At 48.7% G+C, this 27,990-nt stretch overlaps 1 protein-coding gene across 2 annotated transcripts; it reads left to right on the top strand.

Moving 5' to 3' along the window:
- Positions 1–328: 328 nt before the first annotated feature.
- Positions 329–27,680, top strand: ARHGAP30 (Rho GTPase activating protein 30). 2 transcript variants are annotated; one of them, XM_040333486.1, is made up of 14 exons: positions 329–763; positions 8,383–8,485; positions 8,566–8,710; positions 11,046–11,128; positions 12,266–12,373; positions 12,633–12,760; positions 14,360–14,519; positions 16,397–16,497; positions 18,191–18,262; positions 18,773–19,288; positions 22,177–22,313; positions 22,353–22,586; positions 24,251–24,579; positions 24,760–27,680. In XM_040333486.1, exons 1-14 carry the CDS (start codon positions 658–660, stop codon positions 27,326–27,328), a joined length of 4,791 nt encoding a protein of 1,596 aa, XP_040189420.1. In that variant the 5' UTR covers positions 329–657; the 3' UTR covers positions 27,329–27,680. The 2 variants fall into 2 exon arrangements, with proteins under 2 accessions (XP_040189420.1, XP_040189419.1); XM_040333485.1 differs by having other exon boundaries at positions 332–763; positions 22,177–22,586.
- Positions 27,681–27,990: the final 310 nt, after the last annotated feature.

The following is a 27,990-nucleotide window of genomic DNA, read 5'->3' as shown; positions in this document are numbered from 1 at the left end:
CTGGGATTCAGTCGCGGCTGGCATGTGCGCAGTTCGTTCGGCGCAGGGACGCGCATCATTTAAATGATACACGCCCCCTACCCGCCGAATTTGAATTCCGCCGGGTGGATTTACGCTACGCCGCCACAACATTACAGGCAAGTGCTTTGTGAATAAAGCACTTGCCTGAAAAACTTGCGGCGGCGTAACGTAAATGAGATCTAAAGATCCGCTCACCTATCTGAATCTGGCCCCAAATCTTTATTTGCCAGTTGGAGGCCGTGATTGGCCGTGTCGATCGTCCACAATGACAGGTGCTCAGGCTAGGAGTGGCTCTGCTCTGTGAACATGTTCTGCGGTTTGGGTGATGCTCTAAACAGGATGTGGTTTTCGCGACACTTGCTTGCGCTTCCTCTAAACCTTCGATCAGAACATTCAGAGCAGAAATGGTGCAGGAGGAGTTAGTGCAACGCTCTTCACGTCAAGGCTGGTGATCATTTCTGTAACACAACTGCTTCCTCTACCCGACCACTTCCTTTACACATCGAATTTCTCTTCTAATCTGCACAACGTCGGTGGGGAGCGCCGAGCCACCGCTGGAAGGTATGGGCCGCTCCTGGTGGGCTTGGTGACTCCATCGCCCAACGTCAACGGGCCGGAAATCTGAAGTCTTCCGCCATGTCCCGAGCCATGAAGGCCAAGCAGAAGGTGAAGAAGAAGATCGTGAAGGACAAAGTCTTTGGGTGCGATTTGATGGAGCATCTCCAACTCTCAGGCCACGAAGGTAAGTCACTCATGTGAGATGGAAAGGAAAAGGAAGACTGAGGATGAGGAAGACTGAGGATGAGGATGACTGAGGATGAGGAAGACTGAGGATGAGGATGACTGAGGATGAGGAAGACTGAGGATGAGGATGACTGATGAAGACTGAGGATGAGGAAGACTGAGGATGAGGATGACTGAGGATGAGGAAGACTGAGGATGAGGAAGACTGAGGATGAGGATGACTGATGAAGACTGAGGATGAGGAAGACTGAGGATGAGGATGACTGAGGATGAGGAAGACTGAGGATGAGGAAGACTGAGGATGAGGAAGACTGAGGATGAGGATGACTGATGAAGACTGAGGATGAGGAAGACTGAGGATGAGGATGACTGAGGATGAGGAAGACTGAGGATGAGGATGACTGAGGATGACTGAGGATGAGGATGACTGAGGATGAGGAAGACTGAGGATGAGGAAGACTGAGGATGAGGATGACTGAGGATGAGGATGACTGAGGATGAGGAAGACTGAGGATGAGGAAGACTGAGGATGAGGAAGACTGAGGATGAGGATGACTGAGGATGAGGAAGACTGAGGATGAGGATGACTGAGGATGACTGAGGATGAGGATGACTGAGGATGAGGAAGACTGAGGATGAGGAAGACTGAGGATGAGGATGACTGAGGATGAGGATAACTGAGGATGAGGAAGACTGAGGATGAGGATGACTGAGGATGACTGAGGATGAGGATGACTGAGGATGAGGAAGACTGAGGATGAGGAAGACTGAGGATGAGGATGACTGAGGATGAGGAAGACTGAGGATGAGGATGACTGAGGATGACTGAGGATGAGGATGACTGAGGATGAGGAAGACTGAGGATGAGGATGACTGAGGATGAGGATGACTGAGGATGAGGATAACTGAGGATGAGGAAGACTGAGGATGAGGAAGACTGAGGATGAGGAAGACTGAGGATGATGACTGAGGATGAGGATGACTGAGGATGATGACTGAGGATGAGGATAATTTAGTATGAGGACTCCGGATGAGGATGACAATAGGGGAGTATAGGTTATGGAAAAAAAGAGGAAGGCTGTTTACTTACATATCTACTGGATGGAGAAACACGTCCACCAGAAATCACTGTGAGCAGACATGACTCGAGCACCCAGACAACGCAGGCCCCAATCACTGTGAGCAGACATGACCCGAGCCCCAGACAACGCAGGCCCCAATCACTGTGAGCAGACATGACCCGAGCCCCAGACAACGCAGGCCCCAATCACTGTGAGCAGACATGACCCAAACACCCAGACAACGCAGGCCCCAATCACTGTGAGCAGACATGACTCGAGTACCCAGACAACGCAGGCCCCAATCACTGTGAGCAGACATGACCCGAGTACCCAGACAACGCAGGCCCCAATCACTGTGAGCAGACATGACTCGAGTACCCAGACAACGCAGGCCCCAATCACTGTGAGCAGACATGACTCGAGTACCCAGACAACGCAGGCCCCAATCACTGTGAGCAGACATGACTCGAGTACCCAGACAACGCAGGCCCCAATCACTGTGAGCAGACATGACCCGAGTACCCAGACAACGCAGGCCCCAATCACTGTGAGCAGACATGACTCGAGTACCCAGACAACGCAGGCCCCAATCACTGTGAGCAGACATGACCCGAGTACCCAGACAACGCAGGCCCCAATCACTGTGAGCAGACATGACTCGAGTACCCAGACAACGCAGGCCCCAATCACTGTGAGCAGACATGACTCGAGTACCCAGACAACGCAGGCCCCAATCACTGTGAGCAGACATGACTCGAGTACCCAGACAACGCAGGCCCCAATCACTGTGAGCAGACATGACTCGAGCACCCAGACAACGCAGGCCCCAATCACTGTGAGCAGACATGACTCGAGTACCCAGACAACGCAGGCCCCAATCACTGTGAGCAGACATGACTCGAGCACCCAGACAACGCAGGCCCCAATCACTGTGAGCAGACATGACCCGAGCACCCAGACAACGCAGGCCCCAATCACTGTGAGCAGACATGACTCGAGCACCCAGACAACGCAGGCCCCAATCACTGTGAGCAGACATGACCCGAGTACCCAGACAACGCAGGCCCCAATCACTGTGAGCAGACATGACTCGAGCCCCAGACAACGCAGGCCCCAATCACTGTGAGCAGACATGACCCGAGCACCCAGACAACGCAGGCCCCAATCACTGTGAGCAGACATGACTCGAGCCCCAGACAACGCAGGCCCCAATCACTGTGAGCAGACATGACTCGAGCCCCAGACAACGCAGGCCCCAATCACTGTGAGCAGACATGACCCGAGCACCCAGACAACGCAGGCCCCAATCACTGTGAGCAGACATGACCCGAGCACCCAGACAACGCAGGCCCCAATCACTGTGAGCAGACATGACTCGAGCCCCAGACAACACAGGCCCCAATCACTGTGAGCAGACATGACCCAAACACCCAGACAACGCAGGCCCCAATCACTGTGAGCAGACATGACCTGAGTACCCAGACAACGCAGGCCCCAATCACTGTGAGCAGACATGACCCGAGCACCCAGACAACGCAGGCCCCAATCACTGTGAGCAGACATGACCTGAGTACCCAGACAACGCAGGCCCCAATCACTGTGAGCAGACATGACCTGAGTACCCAGACAACGCAGGCCCCAATCACTGTGAGCAGACATGACCCGAGCACCCAGACAACGCAGGCCCCAATCACTGTGAGCAGACATGACTCGAGCACCCAGACAACGCAGGCCCCAATCACTGTGAGCAGACATGACCCGAGCACCCAGACAACGCAGGCCCCAATCACTGTGAGCAGACATGACCTGAGTACCCAGACAACGCAGGCCCCAATCACTGTGAGCAGACATGACCCGAGCACCCAGACAACGCAGGCCCCAATCACTGTGAGCAGACATGACCTGAGTACCCAGACAACGCAGGCCCCAATCACTGTGAGCAGACATGACCCGAGCACCCAGACAACGCAGGCCCCAATCACTGTGAGCAGACATGACCTGAGTACCCAGATAACGCAGGCCCCAATCACTGTGAGCAGACATGACTCGAGTACCCAGACAACGCAGGCCCCAATCACTGTGAGCAGACATGACTCGAGCCCCAGACAACGCAGGCCCCAATCACTGTGAGCAGACATGACTCGAGTACCCAGACAACGCAGGCCCCAATCACTGTGAGCAGACATGACTCGAGTACCCAGACAACGCAGGCCCCAATCACTGTGAGCAGACATGACTCGAGCCCCAGACAACGCAGGCCCCAATCACTGTGAGCAGACATGACTCGAGCCCCAGACAACGCAGGCCCCAATCACTGTGAGCAGACATGACTCGAGTACCCAGACAACGCAGGCCCCAATCACTGTGAGCAGACATGACTCGAGTACCCAGACAACGCAGGCCCCAATCACTGTGAGCAGACATGACTCGAGTACCCAGACAACACAGGCCCCAATCACTGTGAGCAGACATGACTCGAGTACCCAGACAACACAGGCCCCAATCACTGTGAGCAGACATGACTCGAGTACCCAGACAACGCAGGCCCCAATCACTGTGAGCAGACATGACTCGAGTACCCAGACAACGCAGGCCCCAATCACTGTGAGCAGACATGACTCGAGCCCCAGACAACGCAGGCCCCAATCACTGTGAGCAGACATGACTCGAGTACCCAGACAACGCAGGCCCCAATCACTGTGAGCAGACATGACTCGAGTACCCAGACAACGCAGGCCCCAATCACTGTGAGCAGACATGACCCGAGCACCCAGACAACGCAGGCCCCAATCACTGTGAGCAGACATGACCTGAGTACCCAGACAACGCAGGCCCCAATCACTGTGAGCAGACATGGCTCGAGCACCCAGACAACGCAGGCCCCAATCACTGTGAGCAGACATGACTCGAGCCCCAGACAACGCAGGCCCCAATCACTGTGAGCAGACATGACTCGAGCCCCAGACAACGCAGGCCCCAATCACTGTGAGCAGACATGACCTGAGTACCCAGATAACGCAGGCCCCAATCACTGTGAGCAGATATGACCCGAGTACCCAGACAATGCAGACCCGTTTTGAGCGGGCAGGACCCGAGTACAATGGGATCATAGGCACTTGGAAGGGCAGGCACTGGGTCACAGACACCTGGAACTGTAGACCATGGGGTGACTGGCACCCGGAACTGTAGACCATGGGATGACAGACACCAGGAACTGTAGACCATGGGATGACAGACACTTGGAACTGTAGACCATGGGATGACAGACACCAGGAACTGTAGACCATGGGATGACAGACACCTGGAACTGTAGACCATGGGATGACAGACACCAGGAACTGTAGACCATGGGATGACAGACACCAGGAACTGTAGACCATGGGATGACAGACACCTGGAACTGTAGACCATGGGATGACAGACACCAGGAACTGTAGACCATGGGATGACAGACACTTGGAACTGTAGACCATGGGATTGCAGACACCTGGAACTGTAGACCATGGGATGACAGACACCGGGAACTGTAGACCATGGGATGACAGACACCTGGAACTGTAGACCATGGGATGACAGACACCTGGAACTGTAGACCATGGGATGACAGACACCATTCGATGGCAGAAACCTGGAACTGTAGACCAAGGGGGGACTGGCACCTGGAACTGTAGACCATGGGGTGACTGGCACCTGGAACTGTAGACCATGGGATGACAGACACCTGGAACTGTAGACCATGGGGTGACTGGCACCTGGAACTGTAGACCATGGGATGACAGACACCAGGAACTGTAGACCATGGGGTGACAGACACCTGGAACTGTAGACCATGGGGTGACTGGCACCTGGAACTGTAGACCATGGGATGACAGACACCATTCGATGGCAGAAACCTGGAACTGTAGACCATGGGGTGACTGGCACCTGGAACTGTAGACCATGGGGTGACTGGCACCTGGAACTGTAGACCATGGGATGACAGACACCTGGAACTGTAGACCATGGGATGACAGACACCATTCGATGGCAGAAACCTGGAACTGTAGACCATGGGGTGACTGGCACCTGGAACTGTAGACCATGGGGTGACTGGCACCTGGAACTGTAGACCATGGGATGACAGACACCAGGAACTGTAGACCATGGGGTGACAGACACCTGGAACTGTAGACCATGGGGTGACTGGCACCTGGAACTGTAGACCATGGGATGACAGACACCAGGAACTGTAGACCATGGGATGACAGACACCTGGAACTGTAGACCATGGGATGACAGACACCTGGAACTGTAGACCATGGGGTGACAGACACCAGGAACTGTAGACCATGGGATGACAGACACCTGGAACTGTAGACCATGGGATGACAGACACCAGGAACTGTAGACCATGGGATGACAGACACCTGGAACTGTAGACCATGGGATGACAGACACCTGGAACTGTAGACCATGGGATGACAGACACCTGGAACTGTAGACCATGGGATGACAGACACCAGCAACTGTAGACCATGGGATGACAGACACTTGGAACTGTAGACCATGGGATTGCAGACACCTGGAACTGTAGACCATGGGATGACAGACACCGGGAACTGTAGACCATGGGATGACAGACACCTGGAACTGTAGACCATGGGATGACAGACACCTGGAACTGTAGACCATGGGATGACAGACACCAGGAACTGTAGACCATGGGATGACAGACACCTGGAACTGTAGACCATGGGATGACAGACACCTGGAACTGTAGACCATGGGATGACAGACACTTGGAACTGTAGACCATGGGATGACAGACACCTGGAACTGTAGACCATGGGATGACAGACACCAGGAACTGTAGACCATGGGATGACAGACACTTGGAACTGTAGACCATGGGATTGCAGACACCTGGAACTGTAGACCATGGTATGACAGACACTTGGAACTGTAGACCATGGGATTGCAGACACCTGGAACTGTAGACCATGGGATGACAGACACCTGGAACTGTAGACCATGGGATTGCAGACACCTGGAACTGTAGACCTTGGGATGACAGACACCTGGAACTGTAGACCATGGGATGACAGACACTTGGAACTGTAGACCATGGGATGACAGACACTTGGAACTGTAGACCATGGGATTGCAGACACCTGGAACTGTAGACCATGGGATGACAGACACCAGAAACTGTAGACCATGGGATGACAGACACCAGGAACTGTAGACCATGGGATGACAGACACTTGGAACCGTAGACCATGGGATTGCAGACACCTGGAACTGTAGACCATGGGATGACAGACACCAGAAACTGTAGACCATGGGATGACAGACACCAGTAACTGTAGACCATGGGATGACAGACACTTGGAACTGTAGACCATGGGATTGCAGACACCTGGAACTGTAGACCATGGGATGACAGACACTTGGAACTGTAGACCATGGGATTGCAGACACCTGGAACTGTAGACCATGGGATGACAGACACTTGGAACTGTAGACCATGGGATGACAGACACTTGGAACTGTAGACCATGGGATGACAGACACTTGGAACTGTAGACCATGGGATTGCAGACACCTGGAACTGTAGACCATGGGATGACAGACACCAGAAACTGTAGACCATGGGATGACAGACACCAGGAACTGTAGACCATGGGATGACAGACACCAGGAACTGTAGACCATGGGATTGCAGACACCTGGAACTGTAGACCATGAGATGACAGACACTTGGAACTGTAGACCATGGGATGACAGACACTTGGAACTGTAGACCATTGGATTGCAGACACCTGGAACTGTAGACCATGGGATGACAGACACCTGGAACTGTAGACCATGGGATTGCAGACACCTGGAACTGTAGACCATGGGTTGACAGACACCTGGAACTGTAGACCATGGGATGACAGACACCCGGAACTGTAGACCATGGGATGACAGACACCTGGAACTGTAGACCATGGAATTGCCGACACCTGGAACTGTAGACCATGGGATTGCAGACACCTGGAAGAGTCAGCGGTGGGGTGACAGACACCTGGAACTGTAGACCATGGGATGACAGACACCTGGAACTGTAGACCATGGGATGACAGACACCTGGAACTGTAGACCATGGGATTGCAGACACCTGGAAGAGTCAGCGGTGGGGTGGCAGACACCCGGAAGAGCCAGAGGTGGGGTGGCAAACGACTAGAAGAGTCAACGGTGGGGTGACAGACACCTGGAACTGTAGACCATGGGATGACAGACACCTGGAACTGTAGACCATGGGATTGCAGACACCTGGAAGAGTCAGTGGTGGGGTGGCAGACACCCGGAAGAGCCAGAGGTGGGGTGGCATACACCTGGAAGAGCCAGCGGTGGGGTGAAAGACACCTGGAACTGTAGACCATGGGGTGACAGACACCTGGAAGAGCCAGAGGTGGGGTGGCAGACACCTGGAAGAGCCAGAGGTGGGGTCACGGGTGCCTGGAAGGGGCAGGATTGGCAGATTTTCGAAGGTTACAGAATTTTTCTATGGAACTGATGTGGTGCTGATCAGTTCCTCAGGTTCTGAAAAGCTGCACGGAATTCGTAGAAGAACACGGCATTGTGGACGGCATTTATCGGTTGTGTGGCATTTCCTCCAATGTTCAGAAATTACGGTGAGTCCGGGGGATGGACGCTGGTCATGTGACACGTGTTTTGGGTCTTATATCACATGACATCGTGTGTTTTCCTACAGACAAGAGTTTGATTTGGAGCGACTTCCAGATCTAAATAAGAGTCCTTACCTACAGGATGTGCACTGCGTCAGCTCCCTGTGCAAGGCCTACTTCCGAGAACTGCCCAACCCGCTGCTCACCTACCAACTCTATGACAAGTTTGCTGTGAGTATCAGATCTCTTACCATCACTACAATGTTCAATCATCAGGTCCCCCGAGCATGGCAATATTCATCAGCACCGGAATCCCTATGTCTTCCAGTGTCCTCACCTTCACCTTCTAAATAGCCCTGTGTGACTGCAAAACAGTGTTCCCAGGGTTTAGCTCCACCCTATATGAGGTTTTAATAGCCCCATCCACACACACTGGAGCCCCACCCACACACACTGGAGCACAGAATCATGTAACATGAGTCTGAAGCCCCAAATCTGATAAATCAATGGTTTCACCTTTCCTTGTACTGAGAAGTTTGGAGACCGCTGGTCTAGAACATTCTCGGCCAGTTCTCCTCCAGAGGTTTCTGGGGTTCCCTTATATTTTGTCTGATTGATCTGAAATCTGATGGTGACATATAGCTAGATTCAGAGAGACTTAGGCTGGCGTATCAGTAGATTATCAGTAGATACGCCAGCCTAAGTCTGAATTTGCGTCAGCGCTAATTTAAGCGTATTCTGGTAACCAGATACGCTTAAATTAGGCTCAGGTACGAGCGGCGTAAGTGTCTTACACCGTCGTATCCTAAAGTGTAATTTTTAGGCTGACTGCTAGGTGGCGCTTCCATTGCGGTCGGCGTAGAATATGTAAATCACTAGATACGCCTATTCACGAACGTACGCCTGGCCGACGCAGTACAGATACGCCGTTTACGTAACGCATTAGCAGGCCTAAAGTTATTCCATCAAATAGCTGGAATAGTAATGTTAAGTATGGCCGCCGTTCCCGTGTCGAAATTTGAAAATTTTACGTCGTTTGCGTAAGTCGTCCGTGAATAGGGTTTTACGTCATTTACGTCCACGTTGTAATCAATAGGACCGTGTGGCGTACTTTGCCGCAATGCACACTGGGAAATGTAGGCGGATGGCGAATGCGCCGTTCGTAAAATACGTCAATCACGTCAGGTCAAGCCCCATTAACATAAAACACGCCCCCCTCAACTAAATTTGAATTAGGCGCCATTACGCCCGCCCGATTTACACTACGCCGCCGTAACTTAGCAGGCAAGTACTTTGTGAATCATGTACTTGCCTCGCTAACTTACGGCGGCGTAGTGTAAACACGATACACTACGCCGCCGCAAAGTTAGGACGCCCTTTCTGAATCTAGCTAATAGTTCCAGGGCCGATACCACTTGGTGGAACCAGAAGCAAGACCCCAACAACCAGTCTAGCTGTCTGTAAAGCGGGGTACACATGGCAAGGTTTTCTTCCTTCAACCAGCAGGCTGAACAAAAAAACCTCACATATTCCGGCATCCAAACGAGCGAGGTGGAAGCAGGAATTCTCCCCGCGGTACTATTATATTCTGACAGCGCGGACTTCTCTCCTGTCAGAATACAATGATCAGCACTGCAGCCATTGGCTGTAGCTGCTGATCGAATGCTGGTTTTCCAGCAGGACTGTTCGAGGTTGTCTAACGATCAACTTCTGTTGAACAGAGAGGACTACACCCAGATCGAAATGTGTCCAGTTCCTGCTGAACTGGCTGCATTTGACCCATGGGGTGCTTCCTCCCACTGACCTCTGATGAAGGAGTTTTTAGCAGGATTCCCCGAGACCTGAGAAGAGAATTACTTCAATGGTTCCTCTAGGGCAATGGTGCTCAACCTGGGGTTCGGGACCCCCTCGGGGGTCGAATTATGATTTGCCAGGGGTCACCGAATCCTGGGCTGGTTCTGAAGCCCGCACAACTCTCCCAGACTTCTTGCGGCCACCCAGCCGGGCTGTTCCTGAAGCCTTTGGCTGCCCAGCTGGGCTGTTCCTGGAGCCTGCAGCCACCCACTCAGCCTCTTATCAGGTGCCCATTCAGTTCACAGCATGGCTGGGGGGCAAAGAGGTCAGCTGACTGGTGAGGAATGTGAAGTGGGAGGGGCTGGAGGAGACCCTATCTCCTGATTTCAGCACAGGTGTCACTGCTATGAGACACCACAAAGTGGGAGAAACAGTGAGTGACACTACCTGCGATTATAGTTGCCATTAAAAAGACTCAGGTATCGCTAAATGTCCGTGGGTTAGGGGTGCAAATTACTTGTCTTGCCCCGGTTGCTGACAACCTACGCTACGAAAATTTTACTGTTAGCGGTCCCCACAACTTGGGAAATGTTATCAAGGGGTCACGGCACTAAAAGGTTGAGAACCCCTGCCATACGGTAAGGAGGCCGAGAAAAGGATAATCTAGAGAAACTCTCCAGGAGGGAAGAAGAATAGGGGTCATCACTTGTACCCATGAAATGAAGACATTCATTCCTGTGAATTAACAGAAACCTTTTTCCTCCTACTGAAGGATGCGGTGGCCATACAACTGGAAGAACAACGTTTAATAAAGATCAGAGACGTGTTGAAGGAGCTTCCTCTTCCCCATTACAGGTACAGTGCCAACCCTACCAGCACGCCGTCTCCCTGACATCCATCCTAAATCAATGAAAAAGTTCCACTACTAAGACGGCTTCTTCAATATCTACAACAATCTGGTTGGTGCCTCAAGTGTGCAGCAATTTATGCATTAATGATTGATGGCCGAATCTGTTACCATGAGAGCACATTGTCCGGGGATGGCATCTGCCTAGCCTGCTTGGGTTACCCCACCAGTGCTGGGACAAGGCCATTTGGTGCCCAGGGCGAAGATGGCAAACTGTGCCCCCCCCAAACGCCACCGCCCACCCCATAACCCTGAAACTAAGTAGATGATTTACTACAATGTATTAATACTAGCATGGGCTTACTTAAGATCTTGCACATTGCAGAGCTTAGTCCCTCCTCCTCAGCTTCTCTACGTGGCAGTTCAAGCTGCGCTCTCTACTCCTCCTATCACGCTGCACTCTCTGCTCCTCCCATCACGCTGCACTCTCTGCTCCTCCCATCCCGGTGGGAGGTCTGATCCCCTGCTCCTCCTCCCATCACGCTGCACTCTCTGCTCCTCCCATCACACTACGCTCTTTTCTCCTCCCATCACGTTGCGCTCTCCTCCTAGCTGGTGACGTCACACCGGGCGGGACTACAGTACAGAGTGCCTGTCAGGGGTAGAATCTCCGCTGACAGGGTGCAAGGCAAATGAAAAGCTTGTCTGCGTAGACTTGTGTCAGGTGTGTAGGACTCAGCGCACTCGGCACATCGTTACAAGTGCAGGTGATAGCGGCAGGAACCTTCCGAGCAATCACTCCAGTCCTGCGCCCCCCACACCAAATAAATTGTACCGCCCAGGGCATCTGCCCCTTCCGCCCCCCCCGCCCCCTTGTACTGGCTTTGTACCCCACTGATTATCAATGTTTTCAGAAGAACCCGCTAAATTGGCTGAACCAGGAAAGTCTTCACTAAAATGTCCACTAAGAGCCATCACATCCACCTCCAATATATCCATAAACCCTTATCTCAGGAGGGATCAGATCTGAAAATGTCTTTTTTTATATTAAACTTTTCAGTGACAAAGCAGGATGGGAGTTCTTCTCCATGTGATCCCTTCCTTCACCCTCCTCCAATAAATACATTATTATGTGTATCTAACAGGACTCTGGAGTATCTCATGAAACATCTGATCCATGTGGCTTCATTCAGCGCACAAACCAACATGCATACCAGGAACCTGGCCATCGTGTGGGCACCAAATCTTCTGAGGTAAGAAGGAGCAGCCCATGTGTGGATCATCTTCCATGATCAGGCCCCCTATCCATAGAGGTTGTTCCTACTCCAGCTCTACGTTCCGGAATTGCTTCCATATGATCGTTCTTGGAAAATAAATATGAAATGGAAACAAAGGTCAAAGCAGCCATAGATCCAATCGGCTGTACTTAGCTTCTAACATAAACAATGTTATTCCTCAAGCAAAGTCATATAGAACTGAAGGATTCATCTAATAATTGTTATTACTGTGCAGGTCCAAGGACATCGAGTCATCTGGGTTTAATGGCACGGCAGCCTTCATGGAGGTCCGAGTCCAGTCTATTGTGGTGGAATTTATTCTGACCCACGTGGAGCAGTTATTTGGAATTGTCTCCGGTGATGGTGGGTATATAGATGGGTATATAGATGATGATGTCATTGTTCAGTTTTCAGATTATTCGTTAATGATGTGAGAATATTGGGAGATCATTCAGAAGCCTCTGGAGCAGGGGTTCTCAACCCTTTTAGTGCCGTGACCCCTTGATAAAATTGTGGGGACCCCTAACAGTAAAAATATTTTCGTAGCGTGGGTTGTCAGCATCCAAGGCAAGATAAGTAATTTGCGCCCCAAACCCTCAGACACTTAGCTCACCCCGAGTCCCTTCCACTCCACATTTTAGGATGTTCCCATCTTTATTTCCCTTTTTATCTCTCTCTATCGTAATTTCTTGTTTTTTTCCCCCCATCCCCCTCTCCAGACGGTTTTCTTGTTCTTTCTCTTTTTTTTATTTGAAAATTTCTGTTTATTAAAGATTTTATAGACATACAACGACAACATCCCTTGGCACACCGCCAAGCTTACCTATCGGCCAACATGACCGGGAACATATAACAGTGCCATCGCAGATGGCATAATCCCCATCAAACCCCTCCCACCCCCCCCTCCCATCCCCCCCTACTCAGTTCCCCCTCCCCACCAAACCATACTGTAACTGAGGACATATTTAACATTTGCACTCCCCCCAGTGGTACGTCACATACATTTATCTCCGATGCACCTGCAAAGAGTTCCCCCTACAATTTACACACGTATCAACAAGGATTAAGTATCCATCATTTTACCCAACCGTTTGGTCTGATTCATACCAGGCCCTCCACACCTTCTCGAATTTCCCAGCACATCCCCTAGATAGATACGTAGCCTTATAATATGGTAGCATTGCGTTCACCAAACCTTTCCAAAAAGCAACCTCCGGGGCCCCTGGACTCCTCCATTTAAGCAAAATAGCTTTTTTGCCATAAAACAACAAAATACTCAATAATGTTCTGTGAGCTCTAGACGGATCTTGTTCTTTCTCTTATTCTTTATTTTCCTTTGTTCCTCCCCCCTTTCCTCTCCCTTACATGTATTCTCTATTTTCATTCCTTCTCTTACTCCTTGGTGGGGGTAATGGGATCAATGGCAGTGCTTGCGGGGACTTGGGATGATGAGTGGCATTGCTGGGGGGAGTTCTGATTGGCCAACTTAGGTGCTCTTGATAAAGGTCATCTGCTGGTCTGAGAACTGTAGTGGGGACTTTTAATGGGCAACTAAAATCACAGGTAGTGTTACTCACTGTGTCTCTGACTTTGTTGTGTCTCCGGCTTTATGGTGTCTCGTAGCAGTGACACCTGTGTCAAAATCAGGAGATAGGGTCTCCTCCAGCCCCTCCCACTTCACATTCCTCACCTTTCAGCTGACTTCTCTGCCCCCCAACCATACCGTGAACTGAATGGGCGGCTGCGAAGTGGCTGATTGGGCGGAGGCGGTCTCCAGTAACAGCCCAGGATTCGGTGACCCCTGGCAAATCATGATTCGACCCCCAGGTTGAGAACCACTGCTCTAGATGATGAAGTCCCTGAGACCACCACCAATGCACACCTTGTATTGTCTCCCTCCCATCACCTCGGCCCACGCTCTGCACTATTATGTGAAATGATAAACTTTGTGTTTGTTACCAGGAAACCTGAACAGCCCCTCAGCCACGACAAACTGGTCAGCGTGTGTTCCTGAGGACTATTATCGCTCTTTATCATACAACCTACCAAGCATGTTGAACCACGGTGATGGGCCTCCACAGATACGACCATACCACACAATCATAGAGTTCTCAGATCATAAGTAAGTCACCATTCTAAATCTCTGACCAAGGTCTCTGTAAGGATAATCCGGCCCCTTTAAACTTCAATGTGAGCTGAACGAGCTGCCTTCCTTGCGCTCACCGTTCCTCAATATATTTCAGTCCTACTGGTCCCCAGCTCTTCCGCACCATGTGGGTGTGATGAACTCCATCCATGTGGGGCATTCCTTCCCAATGATATCTATGAGATGTAAACCACTCTATGGGAGAGGTGTTACTTCAATACATGTACAGTATGTGGGTGGTAATCCTGTTGGTGAAATGTTGTGTGGCCTGCACAGCTCTGTTTCCATGCTTGGCATCCAAAAGAAGGTCCGAGATACCATGCTTGTGTATCAAACCGTATAATCAAAATCTAATCAAAGTAAGTGATTTAACCTTATTAGAGGTTTTCACCCATAGTAACAAAAAAGTCCATTAAAAAAAGTCCATTAAAGTCTTGCAAATGAAAGTGTTGAGATCTTCTCCCGTTGAGATAAATATCAATCACACACCACCTCGTGTTCACTGGTGATCCCCCTGTTCACGGTGTAAACTCACCAAATCACAAAGCCTCCCACTCTTATGGCTGGCATAAAACACTTATTTGAATATCCAGCTGTTTGGGTATGGAATGTCACCAAGTATCTCCCCAGGATTCATACATGGCCATTATCAGGTGAACAAATCAGAGATATCCCTGTAAAGCAAAGGTGACATCAGGCTCTGTCTCTCTGTGTGATAGTCATATGTTGGTCCCACAACTGGCTCTGCGTCTACTTCCGGATCTGACATCACCTGCGTTTCGTCACTTCCGACTTCGTCACAGGGGGTATTCACATAAGTGTTTTATGCCAACCAATCAGAGTGGGAAAAAGAAGAGGCTATCACCAGGTCAGATGCCCAGTGTTGTGGGTACATCCTGGGTTGGATAGAACAAGAAAGAACCCCCCTAAAAAGACACTTTGAAAACCACACACACTGGTTTATATCAAAAATGTGATTTATTATATAAAGATTAAAAAACATAAAATGTCTTGTAGAATGTACATGTGACAAAAAAAAAAACAACATAAAACAACAATAGCAATTCATATGGATGACAGTGGCACTATCCGATGGGTGATGGTCCCCAATACCCGACGAGTTTCCAGATTTCACACCTTCATCAGGGGTACAAAAAAGGGGGACAGTACCGTCAATTTTTTTTTTAACTCGGTTGGAGTATCAATATAGAAAATATTGTAGAGGCACTTGTCAGGACAGAGATGCAAATGGGCACCAGACCCAAAAATACTGTTGGTTGCAGAATAAGCGGGTCACAGACACATGTAAACCCACAACTAACAACACGATAAATTCCTGCGGTTAGAAGTGAAACAATGGTGCTATTGGAAATGTGGAAGGGGTTAACCTGAACCTGCAATGAAGATCCACCATCAAAAGGTAATACCCAAAATTCCCACTCTGAAAAGCCCATGTAGACTGGGTCTGTGCCTGTCAGTGGCGTGTCACCTCCTATGAAGTCTGCCGCGAGAGTGGGAGGCCTTGCGGTTTGGTGAGTTTACACCGTGCTGGGGGGGAGGGATCACCAGTGCATGCGAGGTGGTGTGTGATTGATATTTATCTCAACGGGGGAGGATCTCAACACTCTCAATCGCACAACTTTGGTGGACTTTACTTTGTGGACTTTATTGTTACTATGGGTGAAAACCTATAATGAGGTTCAATCACAGCGCCACTTTTGGAGTGATAATTCTCTAAACTACCTACTTATTCCATCCGAAAGGTGTCCATAGAACCACCAACCACTCACTCCGACCACTACATTCACATTTTACCACAACAATAATCAAATAATGACAATAACTGTTTGCAGGAGAAAAGGCTCTTTAAAAGCCAAGAAATGGAAATCCATCTTCAACCTCGGCCGATCGAATAACGACTCCAAGCGCAAGACAACGAAGCAGGATGAGAAAGGTTTGGCCCCTCCTTCTTTATCATATATTTACTTTCTAAATAATGAAGATTTGTAGGAATATATGATTTATGACCTCCAGTCAAATACCAGAACCCATAGAGTATTAATATACAAGCACAGGCTCATGTCCCCCAGATATCGACTCTTCATTCTTAGATTGCACAGAAGACTCCTCCCACCAGGAAATATTATTACAAAGAGCAACGGGACATTTCTACAGCACAGTCCTGCAACTGGGTCACCTCTACATGTATTTCCTCATTTAGAAACATTTGGCTGATCATTGAGGTTGGTGCTGTTGCTGAATATATTCCATCCAAACTCCTGTTCTATTACCTAACGCCTATCCCACCAGTCTGGACCCCTGTGCCACCAAACCTAACACCTATCCCACCAGTCTGGACCCCTGTGCCACCAAACCTAACACCTATCCCACCAGTCTGGACCCCTGTGCCACCAAACCTAACACCTATCCCACCAGTCTGGACCCCTGTCCCACCAAACCTAACACCTATCCCACCAGTCTGGACCCCTGTGCCACCAAACCTAACACCTACCCCACCAACCTAACACCTATCCCACCAGTCTGGACCCCTGTGCCACCAAGCCTAACACCTATCCCACTCAGTCTGGACCCCTGTGTCGCCAAGCCTAACACCTATCCCACCAGTCTGGACCCCTGTGTCGCCAAACTTAACACGTATCCCACCAGTCTGGACCCCTGTGCCACCAAACCTAACACTTATCCCACCAGTCTGGACCCCTGTGCCACCAAACCTAACACCTATGTCACCAGTCTGGACCCATGTGCCACCAAAACAAAAACACCTATCCCATCAGTCTGGACCCCTGTGCCACCAAACCTAACACTTATCCCACCAGTCTGGACCCCTGTGCCACCAAGCCTAACACCTATCCCACTCAGTCTGGACCCCTGTGTCGCCAAGCCTAACACCTATCCCACCAGTCTGGACCCCTGTGCCACCAAACCTAACACTTATCCCACCAGTCTGGACCCCTGTGCCACCAAGCCTAACACCTATCCCACTCAGTCTGGACCCCTGTGTCGCCAAGCCTAACACCTATCCCACCAGTCTGGACCCCTGTGTCGCCAAACTTAACACTTATCCCACCAGTCTGGACCCCTGTGCCACCAAACCTAACACCTATCTCACCAGTCTGGACCCATGTGCCACCAAAACAAAAACACCTATCCCACCAGTCTGGACCCGTGCCACCAAACCTAACACTTATCCCACCAGTCTGAACCCCTGTTCCACCAAACCTACTGCAGCATCCTCCTGTGGACACTCTACAGAGTTTGGAAACTGTAGCGCCCTCTTGTGAACCGACTACAACCTTGGAAACTATAGTACGTCCCTGTGGACAAACTACAATCTTTGATACCACAGGGCCCCTGTTTACAAAGTTTTACGACTACAGCAACCTTCTATGGACCCTCTACGACCTTTGGATACTGTTGATCCCCCCTTCCCCCATAGACCCTCTACAATGTTTGGATACAGCAGCGCCCTCCTGTGGACTCTCAGCAACACTTCTGCTCATCAGTAACTTCTAAGCAGATTAGTGCTGGGAGCCCATAAGAGGTATCAGTAGAGGGTCTCCTACACTAACAGATGTTTTCAGGTCATTTGTTCCTCTATAAATTATAGTTTCAAATGTTTCTTCTAGATGAAGACAAAATGAACCTGCGGCCAGCAAAAAGCATGGATTCCCTCAGCTCTGTCCCATACACAGCGGATGGTGAGTAAAGAAAGCAATGTTTCAGCTATAGTTGGGGTCTGGTGGGATACGTTTCCTAAAGTTTTCATATATGTCCCCACAATTCTTTGCTCGTTTCCCCCCCTACCGTCTCCTCTTTCTGCTCCAACATGGCATCCCCTCAAATGGCCATGACCTGTGATCAGATCTCTCCCGGGAATGGAACGTCATCAGTATCTGCTCATTGCATTCTCTATGAATCTTCACATGAATCACAATAACAGAAACACAAAAGAACGTGAAAATCAAAAAAATTGTAATCCCCCATACCCCCAACATCCTCAATATTTAAATGTAACCTTAACTCCTCCCAGATCACATGACATCACTTCCCCCAGATAGAAGATAAAATGTTCTTCAGCTCCCCAGAAACCCCAATAACTGAGTTTAGGTCGGACTGACCCAAAACAGACGTCAGCTGCATGTTACTACATCTCTGCAAATATTTACTAATCCTTTCATTGAATGGTTCTTCTTCTTCCCCCTTTACAGCTAATGATTTGGAGCAGCGAGGCCTGACAAGAAGATCGGCCAAACATCAAGTTCCTTTTCGAAGAGAAAGTCTCTGGGCCGAGTCCAAAAAGGACGAAGCTGGTTATGAATTTTCCGGTGCAGTCGAGCAGGCTCAGCCGGGGGAATCCCACGATGGAGACTACGAGGAAGAAGGCCAGGCCAAATCAGAACCAACAACACCAAAATCAGGAAGGGCTTCCATGGTGACAACTCCACAAGGCCGATCACCCAAGAACAATCGTAACCGAGCAGAGAAATGTGTTGGAGTCCACATCTCCGGACCCTTCTCCGTAACACTGCCCTTCCACATCACATCCAACCTTTCTCGGCTGACCAGAGGGATGGAGTGCCCAAGTCTCAGCTATTCCTCCTTCCACAGGAGCTCCGAGAGGCTCTTCTCCCTAGATGGAAACCTCTTCATGGGCAGCAGTGACACCGACAAAGTCAGACTCACTATGATGTCTCACATTGACAAGGAGAACAGCGAGCCTAAAGGTGACCGTCACTTCTCTGATACCTTATTAATACAGACTCATAGCTATGATATTAAATGTGTCCTCAACAAGACCCCAGAGTCAGGGCCAGACCGAAGGGGTGAGCAGAAGAGATGTCCGCCTTGGGGGCTTCAGCAAGGAAAGGGGGGCAAAAATGAGGATAGGATATATCAGGTATACAGTAAGTGCATTGTTTTCAGCGGGTTGCATTGAGAGAAGGGGCAGTGAACCTATGAGTAGTGCTGCAAAGAGTAAAGCAGAACCAGAGTATGTTATGAGTACAAATGGCTGCCCCCATGTACAGATTCAATGACTCACTATAACCAAGAACAAGCTTTATTTAAATAACACAAAATAATAAATCATATCTTTTAATTTATATATTAAACAGTGCATTTTCAGAACATTTTCACAAAGAATCTATATAAAAAAGATGGCGGAATAGTCAACGTTGACTTCCTGTCTCCAAATCTAAAAAATAATAGCAATATGTATTCGCCTTCAGTAAACCAAAATGGCGGCTAAAGCAGAGGAAAGAGCTGTACAGAGCAGTGACCCCCATGAATCAGAGGGATGGGGGCTTTATACACACAATATATTGATGGTCACAGGGAGTCACTCCAGGTAGTTTCTTGTTTTAGGATTATTTCTTATTGAATCCAAGAATTAATGCTACTTCATGTATTAATATATTATCTCTCATAAGGGGAGGGATAAGAGTGGAGTTTAGGGGTTAAATTTAGGTTTGACGGTTAAGGTAAGGGAAAAGAGCAGGTTAGGTTTGAGGGTTAGGATAAGGGGAGGGATAAGGTAAGGTTTTAGGGTTAAGGTAAGGGAAAAGAGCAGGTTAGGTTTGAGGGTTAGGATAAGGGGAGGGATAAGGTTAGGTTTTAGGGTTAAGGTAAGGGAAAAGAGCAGGTTAGGTTTGAGGGTTAGGATAAGGGGAGGGATAAGGTTAGGTTTTAGGGTTAAGGTAAGGGAAAAGAGCAGGTTAGGTTTGAGGGTTAGGATAAGGGGAGGGATAAGGTTAGGTTTTAGGGTTAAGGTAAGGGAAAAGAGCAGGTTAGGTTTGAGGGTTAGGATAAGGGGAGGGATAAGGTTAGGTTTTAGGGTTAAGGTAGGGGGAGGGATAAGGTTAGGTTTGAGGGTTAGGATAAGGGGAGGGATAAGGTTAGGTTTTAGGGTTAAGGTAGGGGGAGGGATAAGGTTAGGTTTGAGGGTTAGGATAAGGGGAGGGATAAGGTTAGGTTTTAGGGTTAAAGGGTCAGTAAAGGAAAACATTTTATTAGCTAAATAGCTTCCCTTACCTTAGTGCAGTGCTGTTTTCATGTCCTCATTGTTGGTTTTAGCTCAGATGTTCTTGTATGGCTTTTCTGTACTCCCCACTTCCTGGTTGTCTGTGTGAGAAAAGCATAGCAGAGCGAGGGGATTAATGCTGTGTGGAGAAACGTGCTCGCCCCCTCCTCTGCAGACTCTCTGCGTCTGGACGCTGTGTACGTCTTCCAGACAGCAAGGAGGTGTGAATTACAGGGTGTGTCTGTAACACCCCAGCACCTCCTCTCTAGCAATACGTTTTTCCCCTGTGGGTGCTGCTTGCTGTCTTGTGCAGTGTATCGCTGGCTGGCTGTGTGGGTGGGTTGAATAGCTTGATTATTCATTGTTGGGCGGTATAGTGGGAGGTATAGTGGGCGGGTTATTTAAATTTTAATACAGCGCGCGCGTCCCGCTTTTTTTTTAACTGCGCATGCGCGATGGGCAAAGCATTCTGGGAAATGTAGTTCCCAGCATGACGGCGACGTCGCTCTCATGAACGAGCGCAGAGATTGAGGAAGTAAAAAGCAGAAACGAAAGTAGATAGAAGAAGGTAAGAGATATGAAGAGATTTAATCCATTGTCACCATTTTTAAAACAAAATCAATAAACTTTTAAGACTTTATACGATACAGCAGTGCATTTTAGCCCAATTTTTTTTTCCTTTAGTGATCCTTTAAGGTAAGGGGAGGGATTAGGTTAGGTTTTAGGGTTAAGGTAAGGGAAGATATAAGACTAGATTTGAGGGTTAAGAAGATAAGATGAGAGATAAGGTTAGGTTTGAGGGATAAGGTTAGGTTTTAGGGTTAAAGTAAGGGGAGGGATAAAGTTAGGTTTGAGGGTTAAGGTAAGGGGAGGGATAAGGTAAGGGGAGGGATAAGGTTAGGTTTGAGGGTTAAGGTAAGGGGAGGGATAAGGTTAGGGGTATGATAACGATAGGATGAGGGTTAAGGTAAGGGGAGGGATAAGGTTAGGGGTATGATAACGATAGGATGAGGGTTAAGGTAAGGGGAGGGATAAGGTTAGGGGTATGATAACGATAGGATGAGGGTTAAGGTAAGGGGAGGGATAAGGTTAGGGGTATGATAACGATAGGATGAGGGTTAAGGTAAGGGGAGGGATAAGGTTAGGGGTATGATAACGATAGGATGAGGGTTAAGGTAAGGGGAGGGATAAGGTAAGGTTTGAGGGTTAAGGTAAGGGGAGGGATAAGGTAGGAGGAGGGATAAGGTAAGGGGAGGGATAAGGTTAGGGGTATGATAACGATAGGATGAGGGTTAAGGTAAGGGGAGGGATAAGGTTAGGGGTATGATAACGATAGGATGAGGGTTAAGGTAAGGGGAGGGATAAGGTTAGGGGTATGATAACGATAGGATGAGGGTTAAGGTAAGGGGAGGGATAAGGTTAGGGGTATGATAACGATAGGATGAGGGTTAAGGTAGGAGGAGGGATAAGGTAAGGGGAGGGATAAGGTAAGGGGAGGGATAAGGTTAGGGGTATGATAACGATAGGTTTAGGGATAGGGAAGATGTTGAAGAAAGGAAAATGATGATGTCATTTTCACTGTTTCCTGTGCAGAATCCACAATTGAAGAAGAGAGTGAGCAGAAAACTGAGACACATCGAATGTCACTGGAGGTCCAAGACACCTTCTCTTTCCTGGACAGCCAAGACACAAATCTCGATGAGACAAAATCTGTCTGTAAAGCTGCGGAGGAGAAACCTATAGAGAGAACAGAGGAATACTCTGCGGAGGAGAAACCTATAGAGAGAACAGAGGAATACTCTGCGGAGGAGAAACCTATAGAGAGAACAGAGGAATACTCTGCGGAGGAGAACCCCACAGAGCGAATAGCAGAATACTCTGCGGAGGAGAACCCCACAGAGCGAATAGCAGAATACTCTGCGGAGGAGAACCCCACAGAGCGAATAGCAGAATACTCTGCGGACAGCGAAATGCTACAATATGATCTTCAACACAACATTCAGGCAAGTGTTGTCCAGAAGAAGTGTCAGCTCTTGAGTTCAGACAATAAGTCCTGGACTCTGAGCAGAGCCTACATCTAGGAATATTCCCTCATAGCGTATCTCTGCTTCTCGGAGGCAGACAAGGGACAGTTCTATACACAATAAATAATAATGACGTTAGGGTCCATGTTGCCATAGTCTCTCTACACTGTGCGTCTATCCATATTATCCCTATTTTTATTTATTTTTTATTATTTTTATTGAAATTTTTTCAACACGACATACAAACACAAAAAAGAGAGTACCACGGCACAACACCATGTCTCTCGCGACCAACATGGTCGTAACATTGACACCTTACCTAACATAGGTAACTGCCTCCAAAAACATGCCCCACAACCCCGACCACCACCCCCCTCCCTCCCGTAGCCCCATTACTCAGTCCACCACCACCTCCAGCATTAGTACCAGCAAAAATGAGAGTCAGGTACGTACAATTCGGCAGTACAAACAGTTATTGGCAGGTATACAACTCATTAATTAACTACACTCCCCAGCCTGCATCCCACCCCCGCCATGGGAATGGCCATAGAAGGGACCCGCACGGCCCCCCCTCCACCACTACAGCATAGGTATGCCCATCCGTTTTACATGTACAGTAGGTCATTTAGAAGTGAAGCTCCCCGTTCAGCCTTCCATTCTAACCTGCAGTGGCATCCGCATCAAACCAGGACCGCCAGACCTTATTAAACTTCTTCTTGCACTCCCTGGAGAGATAGGTCGCCTTGTAGAAGGGCATCATCGAGTTCACCAAGCTCTTCCAGAACGCTATACCCGGTGGGTATAGCGTTTCGTCGGAAAATCCGACCGTGTGTAGGCTCCATCGGACTTTTGCTGTCGGAATTCCCGCCAGCAAAAGATTGAGAGCTGGTTCTCAATTTTCCAGACAGAAAAAATTCCTATCGGGAAATCCGATCGTCTGTATGCTTTTCCGATGCGCAAAAAAACATGCATGCTCGGAAACAATTCGACGCATGCTCGGAAGCATTAAACTTCTATTTCTCGCCTCGTTGTAGGGTTATACGTCACCACGTTCTTAAAGGGTCACTAAAGGAATTTTTTTTTTTTTAGCTAAATAGCTTCCTTTACCTTACTGCAGTCCTGGTTTCATGTCATCATTGTTCGTTTTTGCTCTGATGTTGCTGTAATTCCTCTCTGTTCTGGACACTTCCTGGTTGTCTGTTTCCTGATCACCACAGTACTGGGAGCTTCTAGTTTGTTTTCAAACCCTTACTTCTCTATGGCTCTATACAGCACAGAGGCAGCATAACATGCAAAAACGAAACTGAAACTAAAGGTACATTATATGATTGTTTCTTATCTATTTTTAATCGTATTATGTCTCTATACCCTGTAAACAGTCATTTGAGCAAAAATAAATTTTTCCTTTACAACTCCTTTAACACTCAAAAGCTCAGAGAACTTTTGTGTGACCGTGTGTATGCAAGCCAAGCTTGAGCGGAATTCCGTTGGAAAAAACATCCAACTTTTTTCCGTCAGGAATTCCGCCCATGTGTACAGGGCATAAGATGACACTTAATTAATAATTCATGTTATGTGACCACGCCCTCGATTCCCTGGAGGATGGACTAAATCTAATATATATATCCTTTCTTATTATTCAGATGGAGGAGTTTTCTGTGGAGCCGCCCCAGGATGATCCCTGTACAGAAGATGAGTTGGATCAGATGTACTTCACTCCGGCAGGCTGCTTGGACAGTGAGGACCCATTGAGGGCCTGGCATGACAGCTTGGAAGATGTTTATCTAAGTGCTTATGATGACCTGAGCCCCTTATCTGAGAAATCGAATGATCTTTATGGGCTGGAGGAAGGGAATACTGAGCATGGAGAGAAAGAACAAAGCAAGAGGCCCAAGGAGAAGGAAAGGATGGAGGAGAAGACGTCTGATGGACCTCCTGACACAACCACAGATGGACAGGAAAAAGCTCTGTGTGATTTCCAAAAGCCTATTAGTCAGCCAGACGTGGTTGATGGATCAAACAATACCCAAAGAGATAAGGAGAATCAGTGCAGTCCACAATATATTCTATCAGATGGAGCGACATCAGAGGTCATCAGTTCTACTGAAGAACCCGGCTACTGTACAGAGAGAGATGATATAACTTGTGTTCATGAAGACAATCCAGGCAAGGAGACAGCGGAGAGCTCCAATGCTGGAGATGTAACTCCAGGCCCCAATCTGGAGGACAAAGACAGTGTGGAGGAGAAGGGCCAGGAGGAAATCTCTGTCCTTCTCAAACTACAAGATGGCGCCATTGGCAGAAAGGATGATATGCTGGAGTTAGAAGCAATGTTATTACATTTATGTTCTCCAGATTTACTTCTCCCTGAACATTACAGCAAGGACATTCCACTGGTGGTTGAGTTTAATAATAAAGACTTGGATTGCCCAGAACAGCAGGAGCTTGATCTATACAGTCAGGAAGTGCTACTGATGAATCAACCAACCGTAATTAACCTGGATCTGGCAGATGTACGGGATCTTCAATATCATGACAGTGATGTCCCTCTAGTACTGGATCTTCAATATAATGACGGTGATGTCCCTCTGGTACAGGATCCTCAATGTCATGGTAGTGATGTCCCTCTGGTACCGGATCCTCAATGTCATGGTAGTGATGTCCCTCTGGTACAGGATCCTCAATGTCATGGTAGTGATGTCCCTCTGGTACAGGATCCTCAATGTCATGGTAGTGATGCCCCTCTGGTACCGGATCCTCAATGTCATGGTAGTGATGCCCCTCTGGTACCAGATCCTCAATGTCATGGTAGTGATGCCCCTCTGGTACCGGATCCTCAATGTCATGGTAGTGATGTCCCTCTGGTACCGGATCCTCAATGTCATGGTAGTGATGTCCCTTTGGTACCAGATCTTCAATGTCATGGTAGTGATGTCCCTCTGGTACCGGATCCTCAATGTCATGGTAGTGATGTCCCTCTGGTACCAGATCCTCAATGTCATGACAATGATGTCCCTCTGGTACAGGATCCTCAATGTCATGGTAGTGATGTCCCTCTGGTACCGGATCCTCAATGTCATGGTAGTGATGCCCCTCTGGTACAGGATCCTCAATGTCATGGTAGTGATGTCCCTCTGGTACCGGATCCTCAATGTCATGGTAGTGATGTCCCTCTGGTACAGGATCCTCAATGTCATGGTAGTGATGTCCCTCTGGTACAGGATCCTCAATGTCATGGTAGTGATGCCCCTCTGGTACCGGATCCTCAATGTCATGGTAGTGATGCCCCTCTGGTACCAGATCCTCAATGTCATGGTAGTGATGTCCCTCTGGTACAGGATCCTCAATGTCATGGTAGTGATGTCCCTCTGGTACCGGATCCTCAATGTCATGGTAGTGATGTCCCTTTGGTACCAGATCCTCAATGTCATGGTAGTGATGTCCCTCTGGTACCGGATCCTCAATGTCATGGTAGTGATGTCCCTCTGGTACATGAGTTTACATTGAAGAACTTGGACTCTCCTAAACATCATGACAAAGATGACATTTTGCTGGAAAAAAACATGGATCCCGACTCTGAGAAAGTCCGGCTTGGCTTGGAATGTGCCGAAGATTTGAATATTGTAGAGGATAATTTGTCTCCAAAGACTACTGAGAATATAGAAGAACCTCCATGCCGCCCATCAGACACCCCCATATACAATAATCCTCAGCCAACAGCGGAAATAGTATTTCCTGAAACAGCCGAGGATCTACATCAGGAAAATGAAGCAAGTTCTTGGGAAGAAGATGGATCCACTATTGGGAACCAATTGCAGGACAGTGAAAGCTCACTATGTGACCTTGGCTCACCCCATGAGATGATACAAAAAGACGGTTTGTCGGATACAGTAACTATGACCCTCCAGGTATATGATCCGGTTTCAGGTACTCCTCACCATAGATCACATCAACCCCAACTACTAAACAGCCAAATCTCTTCTTTCAAAGAGCAGCAACCATCAAACTCCACCAAGTCTCCAGCCAGATCGAAAAGCTCAGGATCCTCAAGTATGAACCCAGATGGAAGTGTCACCATGAAACTGTCTGTCAGCCCAAATAAGGTTCAGCATGTCAAATCTGTCCCAGTGGTGCCACCAAAACCCCAGTTTGCCAAGCTGCCCCCAGCTCTTAAGAGTAAATTTCATGCTAGTTCCTTATTATCCACAACCAGAGATACACCCAAGTCCTCAAAACCAGACAAAGCTGTTGGCTCAGAGCCTGCAGAATCAGGAATTGACTGCACCCCAAAAAGGAGAAGCAGCTGGAGGAACGCCACCAGTGTGTCTTTCGATACGGCAATGGCTCTAGCCAAAGATCGTCAGCAGTCCCAAAACCCAGTTAGGCGCATGCAAACATATTGCATTGGAGATTCTTTTGATGTCATGGACTCTAAGATGGAAAACTCACCCAACTTTCCCAAATTTACTATAAAGGCCGCCAGCAGCAGAACACACCGGCCACTTAGCTGTATGTCTTCTGCCGAAGCCGAATTTAGAGGAAATAACTTTCTACAGGAAGATCTGTCCATACACGGAGCCCAATCTCAGTCCCAGCAGGAAGTCTACACCAAGGAATTTCCCCAGAGGAACCGCCTTAGCATACCAAGGATAGGCCAACAGTCCACCGACGATGTCCACAACATACACGCAGCTTGTCACCAACGCCGCTCCCTGCTCTGAATATCATGTGACTGCTCCCATCCAATGAGCCTGCAACCCAATTCATGGAGGAATACAGGATCTTGTAATATGAGGGTCGTGTTGTGCAAATGGTGAGGGAGCCGGGATGTTCCTTTTATTTTACGAAAGAACTTCCATCATTCTATGTACATTCTGTGAAGGAACGTCACCTTTACATGATGGAATACCATGCAGGACACGTGTATGGATGAGCCCGGCTCATAGAACTACCTGGAAGTGGGCGGAGCCTGAACACAAAACGCCTACTATCCAATAACAGGTCAGAAAGTAATGGAATGTCAATGTATGTAAATCTGCCGATCTGTACAATAATAAACGTGTGGAGACACCAGCCTGTCCGAGCCTTGTCTGTACATGAGAGGACCCCCATATATACACCTTGTACCCCCCGTGTACCCAATATGTGTATACTATATATAGAGTCACCAGTCTGTACATGAGAGGACCCCATCCACCGTATGGAGGGGTGATATATACACCTTGTACCCCCGTGTACCCAATATGTGTATACTATATATAGAGTCACCAGTCTGTACATGAGAGGACCCCCATCCAATGTATGGAGGGGTGATATATACACCTTGTACCCCCTGTGTACCCTATATGTGTATACTATATATAGAGTCACCAGTCTGTACATG

This window comes from Rana temporaria, chromosome 13, assembly GCF_905171775.1.
Source record: "Rana temporaria chromosome 13, aRanTem1.1, whole genome shotgun sequence".
Taxonomy (NCBI): Eukaryota; Metazoa; Chordata; class Amphibia; order Anura; family Ranidae; genus Rana; species Rana temporaria.
Note: the sequence above shows the minus strand (reverse complement) of the source record. Positions and strands in the feature narration are given on the sequence as shown.

Coding starts and splice junctions, on each gene's coding strand:
- ARHGAP30 (XM_040333485.1), top strand. CDS start 658: ATGTCCCGAGCCATGAAGGCCAAGCAGAAGGTGAAGAAGAAGATCGTG. Junction 764..8,382: donor CCAACTCTCAGGCCACGAAG/GTAAGTCACTCA, acceptor GGTGCTGATCAG/TTCCTCAGGTTCTGAAAAGC. Junction 16,498..18,190: donor AACGAAGCAGGATGAGAAAG/GTTTGGCCCCTC, acceptor TGTTTCTTCTAG/ATGAAGACAAAATGAACCTG.